This window comes from Macaca fascicularis, chromosome X (genome assembly GCF_037993035.2).
Source record: "Macaca fascicularis isolate 582-1 chromosome X, T2T-MFA8v1.1".
NCBI classification, from domain to species: domain Eukaryota; kingdom Metazoa; phylum Chordata; class Mammalia; order Primates; family Cercopithecidae; genus Macaca; species Macaca fascicularis.
Genome location: NC_088395.1, coordinates 35,822,193 through 35,844,516, shown reverse-complemented (window position 1 = coordinate 35,844,516; position 22,324 = coordinate 35,822,193). Strand labels below are relative to the sequence as shown.

The window sequence follows — 22,324 nt, the reverse complement described above, 5'->3', positions numbered from 1 at the left end:
ACCTCAGTCTGGTTATTCAGCCCTCCAATTTTCGTATGCATGGAATGAAAATATGATTACTCCCAACATTACTAGTTGTTATGCTATCAAGGGGTGGTAGAGCTGTGAAGCCGCTAACAGAACATGTAGAGGACACTAAATACATGATAGATCTTCTTGGCTGGGTGTGGTGGCTCACAACTGTAATCCCAGTGCTTTGGGAGGCTGAGGCGGGTGGATTGCTTGAGGCCAGGAGTTCTAGACCAGCCTGGCCAACATGGCAAAACCCTGTCTCTAATAAAAATACAAAAGTTGACTAACAAAAGTTAGTCAAGCCATAAAACCTAGAAAGGGTACTCTCTCCCTTCTCCTTGAAGACCCTTGTTCCAAAGGGGTCCTGCCTCATATATGTGGGGAAGGAATGCCACACAGGATACAAGATCAATCATGTATTTACTGCCTTCTGCATGTTCTGCTAGTGGCTTCACAGCACTACCACCCCTTGATGGGATAACAGCTAGTAATGTTGGAAGTATTCATATTTTCATTGCATGCATAAGAATATTTTAGAAAGGCCTTGTTGGGTTTCCTTCCTCAGACTATTACCACTACATCACACTTTTCATACAATTACATTTCTATATATGCAGCTGTTAATTCTTCATTGACCTAAGCATAAAAACAGACTATTTTTCCTGGGCTGGGCATGGTGGCTCATGCCTGTAGTTCCAGCTTCTTGGGAGGCTGAAGCCCAAGAATTGTTTGAACCCAGGAGCCAGAGGTTGCAGTGAGCCAAGGTTGTGCCACTGCACTCCAGTCTGGGTGACAGAGCAGGACTCTGTCTCAAAGAAATAATAATGAAATGAAATCAAGTAAAATAATGATATATTTTATTTATTTTTTTAAATGATATATTTTATGCAATTGGACAACATAACTTCAACTCTTAATTATGTCATTCTCTGGTTGTGTGACCTTGTATAATTTACTTAACCTTACCAAATGTCAGGTTTCTTATTTGTAAAATATAGAAAATATTTAACCCTTCAGGGTGATTATAGGTATTAAATAAAAATATATGAAATGGGCTTGCCTAGTAAGTGCTCAATTAATGTTTATCACTCTTATTTAATACACTAACTTCAATTTTCACCTCATTTTATCTGCTGACATTAGAAAAACATTTAGAAAAATCATGTAAGAACATTCTTTGCATGCAAACAACAGCATTAATTAAAATTTATATTTTAGTATATAAATAAAGCAGGCCTTAGAAAAAAATCTATTTGAAAGTTGGTTTAGAATATACAAATATAAAATCGACCACTTGTATCTTTGAGAAAACTATGTATAGTATTTGAAGTTAATGAGAATTTTGCTTGTGATTATCAGTTTCATTTTTGTCTTCTAATAGCTACTGAGCAACACATGGCTCTTTTGTTAATCACAACTACGAACACTATATATGTATATTTTTTCTGATCCTCAAAAACATCTGATTGATATAGATGCTGTTATTTTTCCTGTTTTACAGAGAAGAAACTAAGGCATAAAGAACTTAACTAAATTGTTGACATTCATGTAACTAATCAGTGGTATACCTGGGAGTTGAACCAAAGTCTCCAGAGTCTTTGTTATGTATCTCTGTGCCATACTGTCTCTCTTTCTCTCTTTCAGCTTTATTGAGGTATAATTGAAAAATATAATCTGGATATGCTTAAGGTATACAATTTGATGTTTTTATACACACATATATTGTGAAATAATCACCACAATCAAGCTAGTTAACATATCCATCTTTTGTGTGTGAGGTGAGAACACTTAAGATCTACTCTCTTTGCAAATTTCAAGTATACAATACATTATTATTAACTGTAGTCACAGTTGGAGCTGAGAACACAATACCCCAAAGTATGGTACTTTGCCATGCTGAGTACTTTGAAGAAAAGGAGGTTGGAAGGCTTCAGATGCAGTCTCAGAAACAAGTCTGACTTCCTCCTGTTCTCTTGTCTCCTTCTCCTCTTTCTCCCCTCAAACATAATTCCTCTCCCTCGAGGCAGGTCATAGGATCTAGAACCGCTCTCTCCCAGAGCAAGCCACAAAACCTAGAAAGGTCACCCTCTCCCTTCTCCTTTCTTCTTGAAGACCCTCATTTCAGAGGGGTCCTGCCTCATACCCTCGGGGAAGGAATGCCACACAAGGTTTCCAGGAAAATTTTGGAAAGGCCTTGTTGGGTTTCCTTCTTCAGTCTATTACCACTAGATCATACTTTTTGTTCAATTACATTTCTATGCCGCTGTTAATTCTTCATTGCACCTAAGCATAAAAACAGACTGTTTTCCCTGGGTCTTTGGATGTTCATTCTGAAGCATGATTTTTCTTGGCCCCTTTACTGGACCCGCAGCAGGGGCATCCTGTCTACTTGGCCCGCCATGCTCAGCCCCTTGCAGGAGGGAGCACATGAGCAATGAGTGCAGGGATGCAGCTGGCCAGTCCAAGTGCCAACACAGAAGCAACCTCTGTGCTGGGCCCACAGCCAGACCAGGTGTGTTAGTTACATCGAGGCAAATGGCAGTGGCACCCAGGCAGGGGAGCCCATGACATGGAAGCCCCAGAGGGGGTGTTAGTGTGTTAATTAGCTCTTTTAGTTCCACCCATCCACAGCCTGATGAATGGCGGTGTGTTAGCAGCTCAGTTGGCCTCTTGTCCCATCGTACAGGGACGCTGCCATCCACCAGTGAGGGCAAAAGGCCAGTGCAACAGCCTTTCAGAGTACCCATGCTCTGTGGCTCCCAAGCTCTTGTCCAGCATCCAAGAAGGATAAGGTCACGCTGAAGATCAAAGGGTGATGAGAGCAGAGGATTTTACTGAGTGATGGAACAGCTCTCAGAGGAAAGGGGATGCGGGGGCAGGGGGGTTGTCCCCCTACCCCTGCAGTCGGGTGGTTTCTCCCTATGTGGCTGGATCCCTGGTTTTTTATAGACTCAGAATGGGGAGTGTATGCTGGCTGGTTTGTGAGTATGCAAAAAAGGTTAAAGTGAAGATACCACTCAAAGGTGGGCACAACAGTGTAGAAAACCAATTAGGAAAGGGTAGGTATATATAAAATAGGTGAAAGGTGAGGATCAATCAAAAGAAAGCATGCCAAACGGGAAGATTCTCAATCCTGTGAGGATTTAACTTGTAGCTTAGCTTTCAGGCTTTAAACTGTCTTCCTCTTGGTGGCGGGGTTTCACTGGAGACCTGCCCCTATCTGCCTAGGCGTTTGACTGCCACCTGTCACTATCAATTTCTGAGGGCTCTTATGTCATGTAAAAATTGGATTAAATAACTTTATTATAGTTTCCTATTGTTAACCTGCCTTTTGTTATATGAGCGTTGCCCCTGATCCTTATGCTCAAGAAGGAAAAGTGTTACATCTTTCTCCACCTACGGTCAACATGCTATTTATTAGGTCTCTAGAACTTACCACTTTATAACTGCAAGTTTGTACACTTTGACCAACGTCTTCCCGGTTCTCTCTCTCCCACAGCCCCTAGCCACCACCTTACTACTCACTGCTTCTATAAATATGACTACTTTAGATTCCAAGTATAAATGAAATCATACATGTTTGCCTTTCTGTGGACAGGCAGTTAGATTGTTTCCAACATACCATCTCTTATTAATGTTGAAAGAAACTTAGTGACCATACCACCACAGGAAATGATAAGGTATTATCCAATGTAGATTACTGCTTTTTCCATTTTCTTTCTTCTCACTGTTCTCTTATGTCAGCAGGCAAATGCCTAGAAGTGATGGCCAGATGATTATGCATCCCTTTAAAAACAACTCTCTAACATGATGTGGGTATACAGGGTTTTTGGACTTCATTTGTCTCCCACCCTCTCCTAGCTCATTTCATTAGAAACCTGGAAGGGTGATGCCAAAAGTTTCACTGAAATCTAATTTGTATTTTGCTAGCTTGCTCCCACCACCAGTGTTGTTTATTGCATAGTTGTAAAAGCATAAAAAACAATCAGGTACTACTTGTCTTTCAAAACAAGTTTTGGTTGCTACAAAGCATTTTATGATCTTTTAGGTGAGAGGAATGGTGTGCAAAGTGAGGGTTTTGATCTACTGTGGAGATAGTAGATTAGGTTTTCTCAGATCCCTTCATGGTCCTCAAAACTCTCCTCTTTGCTTTTTACCATCTCTGTTTTCCAAGGTGGCTCGGATGTTTCATACCGGTTTTAGCCGCCTTCATGGTGTTACCCTCAAGGACTCGTGAGCAGTAGACCTTTTCTTTCAGGCCCCTGATCCTCAAATCAAGATAGAACTAATTCTAGTCCCAATTCCAATTTAGATGAATGGCTAGAGATAAATTCTTTAGTGTGAATCATCAATGTAGTATGTATCATGATTCATCAATGAATCATGATACATACTACATTTTCTGTTATTACATGAAATGATCTGTCCTTTGATTGTCATGCCAGAATTGGCCTCCAGACTAATACTTGGCATATAGCAGCAAGTATCTAGCTATTATCAAAGAGAAGAAACAATGCATTTCAAAAATAAAATGGTTTCTAAAATATTAAAAGCATAGAAGTGCAATAACAGGAGTATAATAAAATATAAAATATATAGGAACCATCAAGGAAGATTTAGAAACCTGAACTAAAGTATTCAATGGTAGACACTCTGTCAGGCTGAAGGAAAGACACTCCTACAACTCCAGTATTTTCCATCAGGCCTATATTTAATTGGCACAACATTCACTTTTAATTCTTGATTATATATTATAGACATAGTTCTCCCTGGGAATATAAGTCAGGCTGTAGATGTTCTATTGAATATAAATTCAGGTTACTTTAGGAAGAAAGGCTCTCATGATCAATGAATCCACCTGTAAAAGTCTTTACATTTGAATTCAGGACTACCAGGATATACTTTGCGTATATATTGAGAAGATAAAACTCTTCGTGTGTGTGCTCACGTGTGTATGTGTGTGTGTGTGTCTTGCTTGGCAAATCAAAAATAATTTGCACATCTTGTGAGGGGTTATTTACAGTCAGATGAAAACATGATTTGGTAGGCTTTTCTCATGTATGGTATTTAGATAAGAATCTAAGATATAGGGGTTTGTTATTAACTATTTTATTCAAACATCATACATTTTTTAGAATTTATTTTCAAATTCAAATACTCTTCAAAAATGCTTTTCTAATATACGAGGAATAAAACACCCTTACCCTATTTAAATTTGTAAGGTTAGAAGATCTTTCAGCGATTCTAAAACTTTAAAATCAAAGCTTTTACATGGAGACTTAGGAAGCCATCTTCATGGTGCAGTGCATCCAAGCAAGTGATTGCAGTTGCATTTGATACCAGTGAAACATACCTGACTAAAACACATTGATAAAACTAAGGTTGATGAATGGAGACAGATGATAGATGATAGATAGCCATGTAAAGTTTCTCTAATTATTGAAATATAGAGGCTTCATTAATTATTCTGCATTAATTATCTTGCACTTGGCATTGCCAGTGCTCAAAAGAAATCTATCAGTGGTTGTAAGCTCCACTTACACACCCTGTTTGTGCAGTACTTCCAATGCTGGGTGATGGTACTCAATTACTGTCATTATCCTGCTGAGAAACACTTCCCTGGGAATGGCGAGTATAGTCTCTGAAGCATACAGTGATTTGTGGCAGGATTATTGAGGTATAATTGACATACGTTAAATCGCTCATATTTAAAGTATAAAATGTGAGAAGTGTTAGCGTTTGTATAGCCTCATGCAACTATCAAAACAGTCTAAATCAAAGCAACCACTCTGGACAGTTTCCTTGTGTTCATTTGTAAACCTTTCCCTTTCTGCTTCCTTCATGCCAATCCACCATTTCCTCAGGCAATGAATGACCTGTTTTCTATCACTACAGTTGAGTATACACTTTCTAGAATTTTATATAAATGAAAAAATACAGTGTATACTCTTTGGTCTAGCTTCTTTTATTTGACATAATTATTTTGAGATTTAGTCACATGTATCAATAGTTCATTTCTTTTATTGCTGAGTAGAATTCTACGGTATCAGTATACCAAAATTTGTTTAGTGATCTACATGTTGCTAGACACTGGGGTGTTTCCAACTTTTATAAATTACAAATAAAGCTGCTATGTAATTATGGTTATGAATGTACAAATCTCTGTACAGATATATGCTTTCATATCTTTTGGGTAAAATCCTGTGGATGCTATATGTATGTTTAACTTTTAAGGAAACTGCCTGGCAATTTTCCAAAGCGATTCTATTTTTTCATTCCTACCAACAGTGTGTGGGAGTCCAGCTCCTCTATATCCTTGGAAATAGTGTGGTTAGTCATTTTAATTTCAACCATTTTAATAAGCGTCTAGTACTACTGCATTGTAATCTGCATTTTCTTAATGAATAATGATTTTGAATACCTTTTAATGTGATTGTTATTCACAGATATCCTTTGGTAAAATGTCTACTCAACTATTTTTCCCATCTTTAACTGAGGTTTTGTTTTCTTATTGTTGAGTTTTGATATTTCTTTATATGTTTAAGATAAAATGTATTTATTTGATCTATGTTTTGCAAATATTTTCTCTCAGTTCATGGCTTGTTATTTCATGGTCTTAACTGTTTTTTTGAAGAGAAGTTTTACATTTTGATGAATTCCAATTTATCTTTTTCTCTTTCATGGATCAAGAAGAGCATGTAGTTTTAATAGGGACCTGAACTAACACTGCTTTGACATTTTGCTGCAGAAACAAACCAAACCAAACCAAAACAAAACCTATGCATTTGTTCCTAAAATGAAAATATTACTGTTTTCTATAATATAATTCTAAATCCTGTAGATTTTAATAATCATCTTTTGTTATATATGGTATCTCTGTTATGCTCATTTCATGTTAACAATGTGGTATATAAGGAACGAGTACAACCAATATATTTAAAAAAAAAATAAAAAAAGAAGGAAGAAGAAAATTAACTTACAAAGCTAGAATTATGGCTGCCAGTCTTAGGTACTTAGACCCTGGGATTCTAGATAGCCATGAACCTCATGTGCTTCCAAGGATGTTGACAAAGATAAATTAGATGAATTTAGTTTTGGTTTGTTAGTTGGTTTTAACTATAGGATGCTTAATAAACACGACCCCTAGGAAATAAAATATGTGGCATACAAGTTTTGTTCAGGGGTGGTAAAAACACCCCAAAGACATACTTTCAAGATTAAACTATTTTGGGGAGAAATTATAAACCTAAAACTGGTGGGGGATGATTGTCGTATTATGCACAGTAAAGGCAGATGTAACCTACCAATACACCAGATTATACTATCACTGTTCACCATCAGCCATACAATTTCCTTCTCTTCGCATTATTTTGATCCCCTATTGCAGAGTAGATAAAGTGTAAGAAAGTGATTTAGACATAAGATTAAAATATAGATAAAAGGAGATGAAGAGAGAAAAGAAGGAAGAAAGTAGGAAAATGGTAGGAATAGGAATATCAGAGGAGACTTAGGAGAATCCTTCAGGCTTTCATCTTTAGTCTCACTACTCAGTTTACAGAGTAGTATGATATTAGAGAAATAAAACTTTATTAAAATCCATTTGATCCTGTGTAATATAATGTGTATAGACCAAATACTCATCAGCAACAACAACAACAAAAACTTCTCTGCAGAATTAACCCACTGCCATGACATTGACAAGTTGATGAAATCAAAGTCATATAGAGATTTTCCTTAAAAGTACTCCTCCTTAGTGATAGGGAGAGGAGAAGCATGAAGCCAGTGGAGGAAGCAGGGTGGGTGTGAGGGGACCAAGTGCAATAACAGCAAAGACTGTCAGATTTTCCTGTTTCCAAGGAAACTGGCTTTTGAAGGTTTTCTAAAAGATAAAATAGTTTAGGTGACCAATGAGCACCCTTTGAATTATTTTGCTATTTTACCATTAAAATCCTATTTATTCTGCAGCAGATTTGGTGATATTTGCACATGACTTAATATGTCTTTTTTAATATTCTGTGCCAGGTGAAGATATATGCCTTGGCCACTTAGTAACTGCATGATTTGGACTGTTAACGAAAGCTTCTCTAAGCCTAAGATTGCTCAGCTTTAAAATGGGTCTAAAGAGTACCTGATGTGTTTATTGCAGGTGTAAACTAAGAGGGTGAATGGGAAGTATTTAGCATATGCTCAGCACAGGACAAACATTCAATAAATATTTTTAAAATAGTATTTAATAGAAAAATCACTATTGTAAAATTATGTTTCTCAGCCTTAAACTTGAGTCTTTATATGTAGATTTTAAGGAATAGTAGAAAAGAAGCGAAAAGCAATCTCTAACTTAAAAAAATGATTTGTTTACTTAGGAAATTTTTTTCCTGGTTTAAAAAATATGTATTATTTTTTTAAAAAATAAACAACTTTAAAAAGTGTTTAGCAGAAAAATACTTCATTTGTCAAAACAAAATCTTGCACTACTGAAAATCTTAATCACTACATTTACTATTCCTACTAGATTTTCCCCCAACACTCTCTTTAGATAGACTGAAAATCTCCTTTAATTAAAGAAGAGATTTACATTCTCTTATTACAATTGTTCTGTTATACATAAGCCTTTTTCAAATCATTCCAGAATTTTTCCATGACTCTGAAAAACTTAAGCACCTTAGTCAAGTTTTCATTTATATCTGTTTCCTTTTGAGTAAGATTCCCATGGTCTGAGTAGTGGAATACAGGGATTAAAGTAATCATATTTACACTACTGTGAAAAAGCATTAGTGATCATTTTTCAGGAACATTTTTTTCTTCTTATAATTATTACCACAACATTTGGTTTGAGGTTCATTGCAGACAGGTTTCTGGGTTTGTTGTTATTATTTGTAATAATTGTACAAGAAGCAGACTGTATGCCTCTTTCATAATATTTAATAACAAGTAAAGATCTAATTAAAAGAGCAATTGTTTAGAAATAAAATTAAAATGACATTGCCAAGAAAAAGGCTTTTCATTCAAAAAAAAAAATCATGTATAAATTAACGGCATAGTTTGAACATACGTTGTTTAAAAACTTTTTTTTAAAACTAAAACATAAGCTACTAAATATGTCTATAATTGCTTCCATAGTTCTCTTTATTCATTTATTTTTTAAAGATAAATGCCTAATATCTCATTTAGATTTACAATATATGGTCTTGTTATACTCATCTAGGGCTTTTTAAGTGTTTTACAAATGCTTATCCAATTGCCGTTTCTTAGGGATGATAAAAATGCAAAACCGGAGTGGCTGGCAAGATGGCTGAATAGGAACAGCTCTGGTCTGCAGCTCCCAGCGAGATCAAGGCAGAAGGTGGGTGATTTCTGCATTTCCAACTGAGGTACCTGGCTCATCTCACTGGGACTGGTTAGACAGTGGGTGCAGCCCATGGAGGGTGAGGCAAAGCAGGATGGGTTGACGCATCACCTGGGAAGCTCAAGGGATCAGGGAACTCCCTCCCCTAGCCAAGGGAAGCTGTGAGGGACTGTGCAGTGAGGAACAGTGCATTCTAGCCCAGATACTACGTTTTCCCCACAGTCTTTGCAACCCACAGACCAGGAGATTCCCTTAGGAACCTACATCACCAGGGCCTTGGCTTTCAAGCACAAAACTGGGTGGCATGGAGCTAGCTGCAGGAGTTATTTTTCATACCCCAGTGGTGCCTGGAATGCCAATGAGACAGAACCGTTCACTCCCTTGGAAAGGGGGCTGAAACCAGGGAGACAAGTGGTCTAGCTCAGTGGATCCCACCCCCACAGAGCCCAGCAAGTTAAGATCCACTGGCTTGAAATTCTTGCTGCCAGCACAGCAGTCTAAAGTCGACCTAGGATGCTCGAACTTGGTGCAGAGAGAGGTGTCTGCCATTACTGAGGCTTGAGTAGGTGGTTTTTCCCTCCAAGTGTGAATAAAGCCGCCAGGAAGTTTGAACTGGGTGGAGCCCACTGCAGCTCGGCAAAGCCAGTGTAGCCAGACTGCCTCTCTAGATTCCTCCGCTCTGAGCAGGGCATCTCTGAAAGAAAGTCAGGGACTTATAGATAAAACTCCCATCTCCCTGGGACACAGCACCTGGGGGAAGGGACAGCTGTGGGCACAGCTTCAGCAGACTTAAAGATTCCTGCCTGCCAGTTCTGAAGAGGGCAGCGGCTCTCTCAGCACAGCACTCGTGCTCTGCTAAGGGACAGACTGCCTCCTCAAGTGGGCCCCTGACCCCCATGCCTCCTGACTGGGAGACACCTCCCAGGAGGGGTCGACAGACACCTCATACAGGAGAGCTCTGGCTGGCATCTGGCAGGTGCCCCTCCGGGACGAAGCTTCCAGAGGAAGTAACAGGCAACAATCTTTGCTGTTCTGCAACCTCCACTGATGATACTCAGGCAAATAGGCTCTGGAGTGGACTTCCAGCAAACTCCAGCAGACCTGCAGCAGAAAAGGCCTGACTGTTAGAAGGAAAACTAACAAACATAAAGGAATAGCAGCAACATCAACAAAAAGGATGTCCACACAAAAACCCCATCGAGAAGTCACCAACATCAGAGACCAAAGATAGATACCTCTTCTCCTCCAAAGCATCACAACTCCTTGCCAGCAAGGAAACAAAACTGGAGAATGAGTTTGGTTAATTGACAGAAGTAGGCTTCAGAAGGTGTATAATAACAAACTCCTCTGAGCTAAAGGAGCTTGTTCCAACCCAATGCAAGGAAGCTAAGAACCTTGAAAAATGATTAGAAGAATTGCTAACTAGATTAACCAGTTTAGAGAAGAACATAAATGACCTGATGGAGCTGAAAAACACAGCACAAGAACTTCGTGAAGCATACACAACTATCAATAGCCGAATCAATCAAGCGGAAGGATATCAGAGATTGAAGATCAACTTAATGAAATAAAGTGTGAAGACAAGATTAGATAAAAAAGAATGAAAAGGAACAAACAAGCCTCCAAGAAATATGGGACAATGAGAAAAGACCAAACCTACGTTTGATTGGTGTACCTGAAAGTGACGGGGAGAATGGAACCAAGTTGGAAAACACTCTTCAGGATATTATCCAGGAGAACTTCCCCAACCTAGCAAGGCAGGCGAACATTCAAATTCAGGAAATCCAGAGAATACCACAAAGATAGTCCTTGAGAAGAGCAACCCCAAGATGCATAATTGTCAGATTCACCAAGGTTGAAATGAAGCAAAAAATGTTAAGGGCAGCCACAGAGAAAGGTCAGGTTACCCACAAAGGGGAGCCCATCAGACTAACAGCAGATCTCTGCAGAAACCACACAAGCCAGGAGAGAGCGGGGGTCAATATTCAACATTCTTAGAGAAAAGAATTTTCAACCCAGAATTTCATATCCAGCCAAACTAAGCTTCATAACTGAAGGAGAAATAAAATCCTTTACAGACAAGCAAATGTTGAGAGATTTTGCCCCTTCTAGACCTGCCTTACAAGACCTTCTGAAGGAAGCACTAAATATGGAAAGGAAAAACCAGCACAAGCCACTGTAAAAACATACCAAATAGTATGAAGAAACTGCATTAACTAATGGGCAAAATAACCAGCTAGCATCATAATGACAGGATCAAATTTATGCATAACAATATTAAATGTAAGTGGGATAACTGCCCCAATTAAAAGACATAGACTGGCAAATTGGTAAAGAGTCAAGACCCATCAGTGTGCTATATTCAGGAGAACCATCTCACATGCAAAGACACACATAGGCTCAAAATAAAGGGATGGAGAAATATTTACCAAGCAAATGGAGAACAAAAAAAGAGCAGGGGTTGCAATCCTAGTCTCTGATAAAACAGACTTTAAACCAACAAAGATCAAAAAAGACAAAGAAGGGCATTACATAATGATAAAGGGATCAATGCAACAAGAAGAGCTAACTATCCTAAATATATATGCTCCCAATACAGGAGCACCCAGATTCATAAAGCAAGTTATTAGAGACCTACAAGGAGACTTAGACTCCCACACGATAACAGTGGGAGATTTTAACACCCCACTGTCAATATTAAACAGATCAACAAGACAGAAAATTAACAAGGATATTCCCACCTTGAACTCAGCTCTGGACCTAGAGGACCTAATAGACATTTACAGAACTCTCCACCCCAAATCAATAGAATATACATTCTACTCAGCACCCGGTCCCACTTATTCTAAAATTGAACACATAATTGGAAGTGAAACACTACTCAGCAAATACAAAAGAACAGAAATCATAACAGTCTCTCAGACCACAGTGCAATCAAATTATAACTCAGGATTAAGAAACTCACTCAAAACCACACAACTACATGGGAACTGAACAACGTGCTCCTGAATGACTACGGGGTAAATAACAGAATTAAGGCAGAAATAAATAAGTTCTTTGAAACCAATGAGAAAAAACACACAACATACCAGAATCTATGGGACACAGCTAAAGCAGTGTTTAGAGGGAAATTTATAGCACTAAATGCCCAAAGAAAAAAGTGGGAAAGATCTAAAATCGACATCCTAACACCACAATTAAAAGAACTAGAGAAGCAAGAGCAAACAAATTCAAAAGCTAGAAGAAGACAAGAAATAACTAAGATCAGAGCAGAACTGAAGGAGATAGAGACACGAAAAACATTTCAAAAAAATCAATGAATCCAGGAGCTGGTTTTTTGAAAAGATTAACAAAATAGACAGACTGCTAACCAGACTAACAAAGAAGAAAAGAGAGAGTAATAAAATAAGCACAATAAAAAATGATAAAGGGGATATCACCATTGATCCCACAGAAATACAAACTGCTATCAGAGAATATTATAAACACCTCTATGCAAATAAACTAGAAAATCTAGAAGAAATGGACAAATTCCTGGACACATACACCCTCCCAAGGCTAAACTAGGAAGAAGTCATATTCCTGAATAGACCAATAACAAGTTCTGAAATTGAGGTAGTAATTAATAGCCTGTGAACCAAAGAAAGCCCAGGATCAGATGAATTCACAGCCGAATTCTACCAGAGTACAAAGAGGAGCTGATACTATTCCTTCTGAAACAATTCCAAACAATAGAAAAAGAGGGACTCCTCCCTAACTCATTTTATGAGGCCAGCATCATCCTGATGCCAAAACCTGGCAGGGATACAACGAAAAAAGAAAATTTCAGGCCAATATCCCTGATGAACATCAATGTGAAAATCCTCAATAAAATACTGGCAAACCAAATCCAGCAGCACATCAAAAAGCTTATCCACCACGATCAAGACAGCTTCATCCCTGGGATGCAAGGCTAGTTCAAAATATGCAAATCAATAAATGTAATCCATGACATAAACAGAACCAATTACAATGATTACCTCAATAGATGCAGAAAAGGCCTTTGATAAAATCCAACACCCCTTCATGCTAAAACCTCTCAATAAACTAGGTATTGATGGAATGTATCTCAAAATAATAAGAGCTGTTTTATTAATTTTTATTAATTTTATTTATTAATTTTATTAACTAATAAGAGCCCTATTCACAAGAGCAAACTGAAACTGGACCCCTTCCTTACACCTTATACAAACCCACAGCCAGTATCATACTGAATGGGCAAAAGCTGGAAGCATTCCCTTTGAAAACCAGCACAAGACAAGGATACCTTCTCTCATCACTCCTATTCAATACAGTATTGGAAGTTCTGGCCAGGGTAATCAGGCAAGAGAAATAAATAAAGGGTATTCAAATAGGAAGAAAGGAAGTCAAATCATCTCTGTTTGCAGATGACATAATTCTATATTTAGAAAACCCCATTGTCTCAGCCCAAAATCTCCTTAAGCTGATAAGCAACTTCAGCAAAGTCTCAAGATACAAAATCAATGTGCAAAAATCACAAGCATTCCCATACATGAATAATAGTCAAATCATGAGTGAACTCCCATTCACAATTGCTACAAAGAGAATAAAATACCTAGGAATACAACTTACAAGGGATGTGAAGAACCTCTTCAAGGAAAACTATAAACCACTGCTCAAGGAAATAAGAGAGGACACAAACAAATGGAAAAAATATTCCATGCTTATGGATAGGAAGGGTCAATATAATGGAAATGGCCATATTGCCCAAAGTAATTTATAGATTCAATGTTATCCCCATCAATCTACCATTGTCTTTCTTCAGAGAATTCGAATAAACTACTTTAAATTTCATATGGAACCGAAAAAGAGCCCAGATAGCCAAGGCAATACTAAGCAAAAAGAACGAAGCTGGAGGCATCACGCTACCTGACTTCAAACTAAACTACAAGGCTACAGTAACCAAAAGAGAATGGTACTGATACCAAAACAGATATATAGACCAATGGAACAGAACAGAAGCCTCAGAAATAATGCCACACATCTACAACTATCTGATCTTTGACAAACCTGACAAAAACAAGCAATGGGAAAATAACTTCCTATTTAATAAATGGTGTTGGGAAAACTGGCTAGCCATATGCAGAAAACTGAAGCTGGACCTCTTCCTTACACCTTATACAAAAATTAACTCAAGATGCATTAAAGACTTAAATGTAAGACCTAAAACCATAAAAAACTTATAAGAAACCCTGGGCAATACCATTCAGGACATAGGCATGGGCAAAGATTTCATGACTAAAACACCAAAAGCAATGGCAACAAAAGCCACAATTGACAAATGGGATCTAATTAAAGAGCTTCTGCAAAAGAAACTCATCAGAGTGAACAGGCAATGTACAGAATGGGAGAAAATTTTTGCAATCTATCCATCTGACAAAGAGCTAATATCCAGAATCTACAAGGAACTTAAACAAATTTACAAGAAAACAAAAAACAAACAACCTCACCAAAAAGTGGGCAAAGGATATGAACACAAACTTCTCAAAAGAAGACACTTATGTGACCAGTAAGCATATGAGAAAAAGCTCATCATCACTGGTCATTAGATAAATGCAAATCAAAACCACAGCAAGATAACATCTCGCACTAGTTAAAATGGTGATCATTAAAAAGTCAGGAAACAACAGATGCTGGAGAAGATGTAGAGAAATAGGAATGCATTTACATTGTTGGTGGGAGTGTAAATTAGTTCAACCATTGTGGAAGACAGTGTGGCCATTCTCAAGGATCTGGAACCAGAAATACCATTTGACCTAGCAATCCCATTAGTGGGTATATACCCAAAGGATTATAAATCATTCTACTATAAAGACACATGCACATGTATGTTTATTGCAGCCCTATTCACAAGAGCAAAGAGTAACCCAAATGCCCATCAATGACAGACTGGATAAAGAAAATGTGGCACATATACACCATGGAATACTATGCAGCCATAAAAAAGGATGAGTTCGTGTCCTTTGCAGGGACATGTATGAAGCTAGAAGCCATCATTCTCAGCAAACTAACACAGGAACAGAAAACCAAACACCGCATGTTCTCACTCATAAGTGGGAGTCGAATAATGAGAACACACGGACACAGGGAGAGGAACATCGCACACCAGGGCCTGTCGGGGGGGTTGGGGCCTAGGGGAGGGAAAGCATTAGGAGAAATACCTAATGTAGATGATGGGTTGACGGGTGCAGCAAATCATCATGGCACATACATACCTATGTAACAAAACTGCACATTCTGCACACGTATCCCAGAACTTAAAGTATAATAATAATAAAAAAAAGCAATACCAATTAAACAGGTGAGTTGGAGAAAGGAACCAATGACTAATTATATGCTAGATATAAAATTGTCTAGAGTTAAAAGAGAATGGAAGATACATACTTTTAATTCTTGTAAGCATGTCATAATATTTGAATTAGTGATTAGGCATGCTTATTATAAAGTCCACATATTTTGTGTGACATGTGTAGGTTTATCCAAATATTGATTTTCTCTAACTACTTTGTAACATTTTTAAGTTATAAAAGTAAATAATCATATATCACTTAAATTTTTTTAAAAAACAAATTATGCTGTGATACAACTTACCAACTAGGAGACTTTGGTTATGAATTTCTCACCTAAAGATGAAGGCTCCAAGTCTCAAGTTTCTTTGTTAGGATTGGCCAAATGAGGGTTTTGTTTTTTCCTCTGAGCTGCATTACTTACAAATTGTACCTCTCATTTACCACCTTTCATGCATTTCCCTGCCTTGGTGCTTTTCTTTTTAAAATGTGTACTTTATACACTGTTTTTCCATCAACTTTTATTTTAAGTTCTGGGGCACATATGCAGGATGTGCAGGTTTGTTACATAGGTAAACGTGTGCCATGGTGGTTTGCTGCACAGATCATCCCGCCTCCTGGGTATTTTTTTTTTTTGAAAGGGAGCTTCCTCTGTTGCCCTGGTTGGAGTGCAGTGGCGCCATCTAGGCTCACTGCAAGCTCCGCCTCCCGGGTTCACGCCATTCTCCTGCCTCAGCTTCCCAAGTAGCTGGAACCACAGGCACGTGCCACAATGCCTGGCTAATTTTTTTGTATTTTTAGTAGAGACGGGGTTTCACTGTGTTAGCCAGGATGGTCTCGATCTCCTGACCTCGTGATCCGCCCACCTCGGCCTCCCAAAGTGCTGGGATTACAGGTGTGAGCCACCACGCCCGGCTGCCTCCTGGGTACTAAGTCCAGTATCCATTAGCTATTCTTCCTGACGCTCTCCCTTCCCCCACCTCCCTAACAGGCCCCAGTGTGTGCTGTTGCCCCCGAGGTGTCCATGTGCTCTCATAGTTCAGCCTCTACTTATGAGACCATGCTGTGTTTGGTTTTCTTTTCCTGTGTTAGTTTGCTGAGGATAATGGCTTCCAGCTCCATTCCTGTCCCTGCAATGGATATAATCTCATTCCTTTTTATGGCTGCATATTCTCTATTCAATAAATGGTGCTGGAAGAGTTGGCTAAGTCATATGCAGAAAAGTGAAACTGGACCCCTTCCTTACACCTTATACAAAAATTAACTCAAGATGGATTAAAGACTTAAATGCAAAACCCAAAACGATAAAAACCCTAGAAGAAAATCTAGGCAATACCATTCAGGACATAGGCATGGGCAAAGATTTCATGACAAAAGCACCAAAAGCAATTAAAAACAAAAGCCAAAATTGACAAATGGGATCTAATTAATCTAAAGAGCTTCTGCACAGCAGAAGAAACTGTCATCAGAGTGAACAGACAACCTACAGAACGAGAGGAAATTTTTGCAATCTACCCATCTGACAGAGGTCTAATATCCAGCATCTATAAGAAACATAAACAAATTTACAAGAAAAAAAAAAAACATTAAAAAGTGGGCAAAGGGCATGAACAGATACTTCTCAAAAGAAGACATTCATGCAGCCAACAAGCATATGAAAAAAGCTCAACATCACTGATCATTAGAGAAATGCAAATCAAAACCACAATGAGATACCATCTCACACCAGTCAGAATGGCAATTATTGAAAAGTCAAGAAACAGATCCTGACCAGGTTGTGGAAAGAAAGGAATGCTTTTACAATGTTGGTGTGAATGTAAATTAATTCAACCATTGTGGAAGACAGTGTGGTGATTCCTCAAAGACATAGAAGCAGAAATACCATTTGACCCAGCAATCCTACTACTGGATATATACCCAAAGGAATATATATCATTCTATTATAAAGATACATGCATGCATATGTTCACTGCAGCACTATTCACAATAGCAAAGACATGGAATGAATTCAAATGCCCATCAATGACAGACTGGATAAATAAAATGTGTATTTTATACACTTCTTAAAGACGAGTCCATCATTGCTGCTAGAGTCATTTACTGAGCCAAGCTACAACATTTATTTTCTTTACTTTTTTAAAAATTTGCCATATATTCTTTTAATAAGAATTATGAAAGACCAAAACATTTTTTACAAAGTGCCTTTTTAAACAAATGATTTGCTTTTAATTAAGTTTTGTCCATGACAATGCCTTTACAATCAATAAACACAAGAACACATTTTAAACGTAATTTGTCCAATATATTTGTAAAAGGAAATAAAAGCCTATTTTCAGTATTTATAAACTTCTATTTATTCTCTAAGCTTTCAAAAATTAATCTCAAAGGTATGACTCATCTGTAGAAAAGAGAAAGCCAGAGGGAGAGAGACCATCTTATAGATGTTTTAAATAGCTTTGGATAATTTTTCCAATGTCACCTTTACTTTCTGGAACTCCTATCTTCACAAAACAGCTGATTTTAAAATATTTCTGGCTGGGTACAGTGGCTCACACCTGTAATCCCACTACTTTGGGAAGCTGAGGTGGGTGGATGACCTGAGGTTAGGAGTTCGAGACCAGCCTGACCAATATGGTGAAACCCCGTCTTTACTAAAAATGCAAAAATCAACCAGGTGTGGTGGCGGGTGCCTGTAGTCCCATCTACTTGGGAGGCTGAGACAGGAGAATTGCTTGAGCCCAGCCAGGAGGTGGAGGTTGCAGTGAGCCAAAATCATGCCACTGTACTCCAGCCTGGGCAACAGAGTGTCTGTCCAAAAAAAAAAAAAATTTCTAATGAACCAATTAATGCGGGAAAAGAGAATACATATGGAACACGTTATACATTTTACCATAAACAATTATGCATATCAAAAGACACTAACTTTAAAACGGTACAAAAAAGTGAGGTGAAACCTGAATTACAGAATAGAAAGTCAAATCTATTTAACAAAAAACTAGAATAAAAAATTAGCAAATACACACAGAAAAAAACCCACATAGCAGCACTATGTATTAACTCACAAAGGGGAAAAGCAGTAGTCCATGACCACTCAAAATGGCTTATCAGTTAAAGTAAAACAAAAACCAAAACCAAAACCAAAAAATGGCTGAGCGTGGTGGCTCACGCCTGTAATCCCAGCACTTTGGGAGGCCAAGGTGGGCCGATCACGAGGTCAGGAGATCGAGACCATCCTGGCTAACACTGTGAGGTGGCAGGCGCCTGTAGTTCCAGCTACTTGGGAGGCTGAGGCAGGAGAGTTTGCAGTGAGTGGAGATCGCGCCACTGCACTCCAGCCTGGGTGACAGAGCTAGACTCCATCTCAGGAAAAAAACCACAAAAAAACCCAAAAAACCAAAACAAAACACACACACACACACACACACACACACACACACACACACACACACATTCACAGACCCAAAAACAAAAGAAAACATTATTTTTCAATACCATCTACAACACAAAATTCAAAATTAATTTATAATGTTTTCTTTCTTAATGCAAAATATGCCCATCTTTATATATACTAATGTTACTACACACAACTGTTTCTGTATTTAACAGTCTTTCTATTTATGTGTTGAGCTTATACTTGTGAAGAGTTTCAGGTTGGCAGGCACATGGGTGGCTTATTTTCTGTGAAATTAAACAGTTTTAACACTGAATAGAAAATGTTCCACTGCCATTTCAACACTTATTAATCGTTGCATTGATGCTTAAATCGCCATTTTCTGCAAAATGCAGTGCAGTGTTGCCACCAAAGATTAAGCAGTCTCTATTCTTAATGGTTTTTGCTATGTCCTCATGAATAGGTAGAGGAGTCGCTTCCCAAGTCAGTCGTCGCCGATGACCCTTTAGCTCAAGTCGGTAAGTAAAATTTTCAGCTTCCTTGCGTGTTCCCATCAGCTGTACAGTTGCGAAGAACTGCTGGTCGCCATTGTGATCCTCCTGTTTCTGCAAAACTAACATGAAGTGAAAACCGTAACAGGACTGCATCATAACCCAATCGAAAGCGCCAGCAAGATGAATGTTGGTAGCAAGGAAAATTATATCCTCTCCCTCTATTGTTGTAATGCACTTATGCATATTCGTCAGATGAGGCATTATAGCATCCACAGTGCCTTGCCATTTACAGAGAGTACCAGGGCACGGGCAGGGATAAAGCCTAAACTTACAGACTTCTTCGTGATCTGCTTTTTCTGTGTGTGGCAGAGTTATTTCACATCCCAAACAGGCGTATCTACACGGGAAAAGTACAAAGTCAGCCACTTTCTCCATAGCCAAGTTGCGAATGAATCCCAAGGGGCCTCGGCAAATTGGACAAGATATGAGTTTTGAGTGACAGCTGCTACAAACAAGATGGCCTCTCGGACACTGAAGAATTGGCGGTAACGCGTAGTCTAAGCAAACCGGACACTGGAAGAAACTTGCCAAGTCAATGCTGGATCTAGTCGTGTCAGACTGGGCAGGCGCCTTACTGGGTGGCGACGAGGTATCCAATGAAGCAGTCTGTTCGCTCATTTCTGCAGCTGGAGAGCTCACCTCAGACCCCGGTGCCGTCACCAACGTATTCTGTCACCAATCACTCCAACAATGCCACCGCGGACAGCGCCACTACCTGCCTCTTTGCAGTGGCGAAACAAACGGGACACCCTGGGCCTCCTCAGTCGCGCGGTAGAATGCCTCTAGCAAGGGTCCCCCGCTTCCCCACCGGCCGCCATCACCTCGTGAGTGCTCAAGCCTGGCGCCTCACCGGCTGATGTCATCTCGCGAGTCCTTGAGCCTGGCTTCCCACTGGCCACTGTCATCTCGCGAGACTTCAAGCCTGGCTCCCCACTGGCCACCGTCATCTCGCGAGTCCTCGAGCCCGCCTCCCCACCGGCCACCGTCATCTCGTGAGTCCTCGAGCCCGCTGTGTAATACTTTTTTTTCTTTTTTTTTTGAGATGGTGTTTCGCTCTTGTCACCCAGGCTGGAGTGCAATGGCGCCATCTTGGCTCACTGCAGCCTCCGCCTCCTGGAGGTGATTGTTTACCTTAGCCTCCTGAGTAGCTGGGATTACAGGCACTACCACCACACCCAGCTAATTTTTGTATTTTTAGTAGAGACTGGGTTTGACTATGTTGGCCAGAATGGTCTCAGTCTCTTGACCTCATGATCCGCCCCCCTTGACCTCCCAAAGTGCTGGGATTACAGGCGTGAGGCACCCCGCTGGGCACGCATGCGCACGCGCGTGTGTGAGATGGAGTCTCCCTCTGTGGCCCAGGCTGGAGTGCAATGGTGCGATCTTGGCTCACTGCCACCTCTGTCTCCCGGGTTCGAGTGATTCTCCTGCCTCCCTGCCTCTGCCTCCTGAGTAGCTGGTATTACAGGCGTGGGCCACCGAGCCCGGCTAATTTTTATATTTTTAGTAGAGACAGGGGTTTCACCATATTGGTCAGGCTGGTCTCGAACTCCTGAGCTCGTGATCTGTGTGCTTCAGCCTCCTAAATTACCGGGATTACAGGTATGAGCCACCACACCCAGCCCGTGCATTACTTTCTAACAGAAGCTCTCACTATTTACAAATAAATAGCTTGAGAATTGCTTACTAAGTCCTAGAGATCAAACTAGAACTTACTGCTTTAGGTTTGTTTTTGATGCTATCATTACCAATTAAACTTTCATTTGTGTATTTATAAATGAGATTCAACATTCAGGGATTTTCTCTCAGTAGCAGATGGTTTTATGCCTGTAATCTCAACTATCAGGAGGCTGAGGCAGGAGAATCGCTTGAACCCGAAAGACGGAGGTTGCAGTGAGCCAAGATCACGCCATTGCACTCCAGCCTGGGCAACAAGAGTGAAACACTGTCCAAAAAAAAAAAAAAAAAAAAATTAAAAAATAATTTCTTCAAAATTTTGTTTTAAAATGAAATATATTATCTTGAACTTCATTTTATACAGTAGTCTTTGAAAGTCACTCTTTAATCTTTTGGAAGATTGCCTACAGAGTATTTAAATTATTTTTCTAGAGTTTCATGTCCTCCATCTCTTCAAAAAAGAATATACACAGATACAAATTCGTATATATGCACACATAGAATGGGCATATATCTACTATAGGCAATGTAGTATAAATATGTGCATTCAAATGAGTCTGCTTTATCCCACAAAAGCCAGATGGTAAATTAAGAAAGCAGTTCAGAGCACTGAGAAAAATAGGTAAATAATTGTCTTCAGATAAATTGAATGGGAAAGAAGGGGAGAAAAAAGACAGCTGGGCACCATGGCTCACGCCTGTAATCCCAGCACTTTGGGAGGCTGGTGGATTACAAGGTCAGGAGTTCAAGACCAGCCTGGACAACATGGTGAAACCCCATCTCTACTAAAAATACAGGCATGTGGTGGCACATGCCTGTAATCCCAGCTACTCAGGAGGCTGAGGCAAGAGAATCGCTTGAACTTGGGAAGCAGAAGTTGCAGTGAGCTGAGATCATGCCATTGCACTCTAGCCTGGGTGACAGAGAGTCTGTCTCAAAAAAAAAAATACTAAAGACTATTAATGAAAAATTGTGCTACAACGGTAATTAATGCATG

At 39.2% G+C, this 22,324-nt stretch overlaps 1 protein-coding gene across 1 annotated transcript; it reads right to left on the bottom strand.

The window, feature by feature from the left end:
• Positions 1-17,985: 17,985 nt before the first annotated feature.
• On the bottom strand, positions 17,986-20,669 carry LOC102147140 (E3 ubiquitin-protein ligase SIAH1-like). The gene has a single exon (XM_005593261.5). It carries the CDS (start codon positions 20,266-20,268, stop codon positions 19,435-19,437), a length of 834 nt encoding a protein of 277 aa, XP_005593318.1. The 5' UTR covers positions 20,269-20,669; the 3' UTR covers positions 17,986-19,434.
• Positions 20,670-22,324: the final 1,655 nt, after the last annotated feature.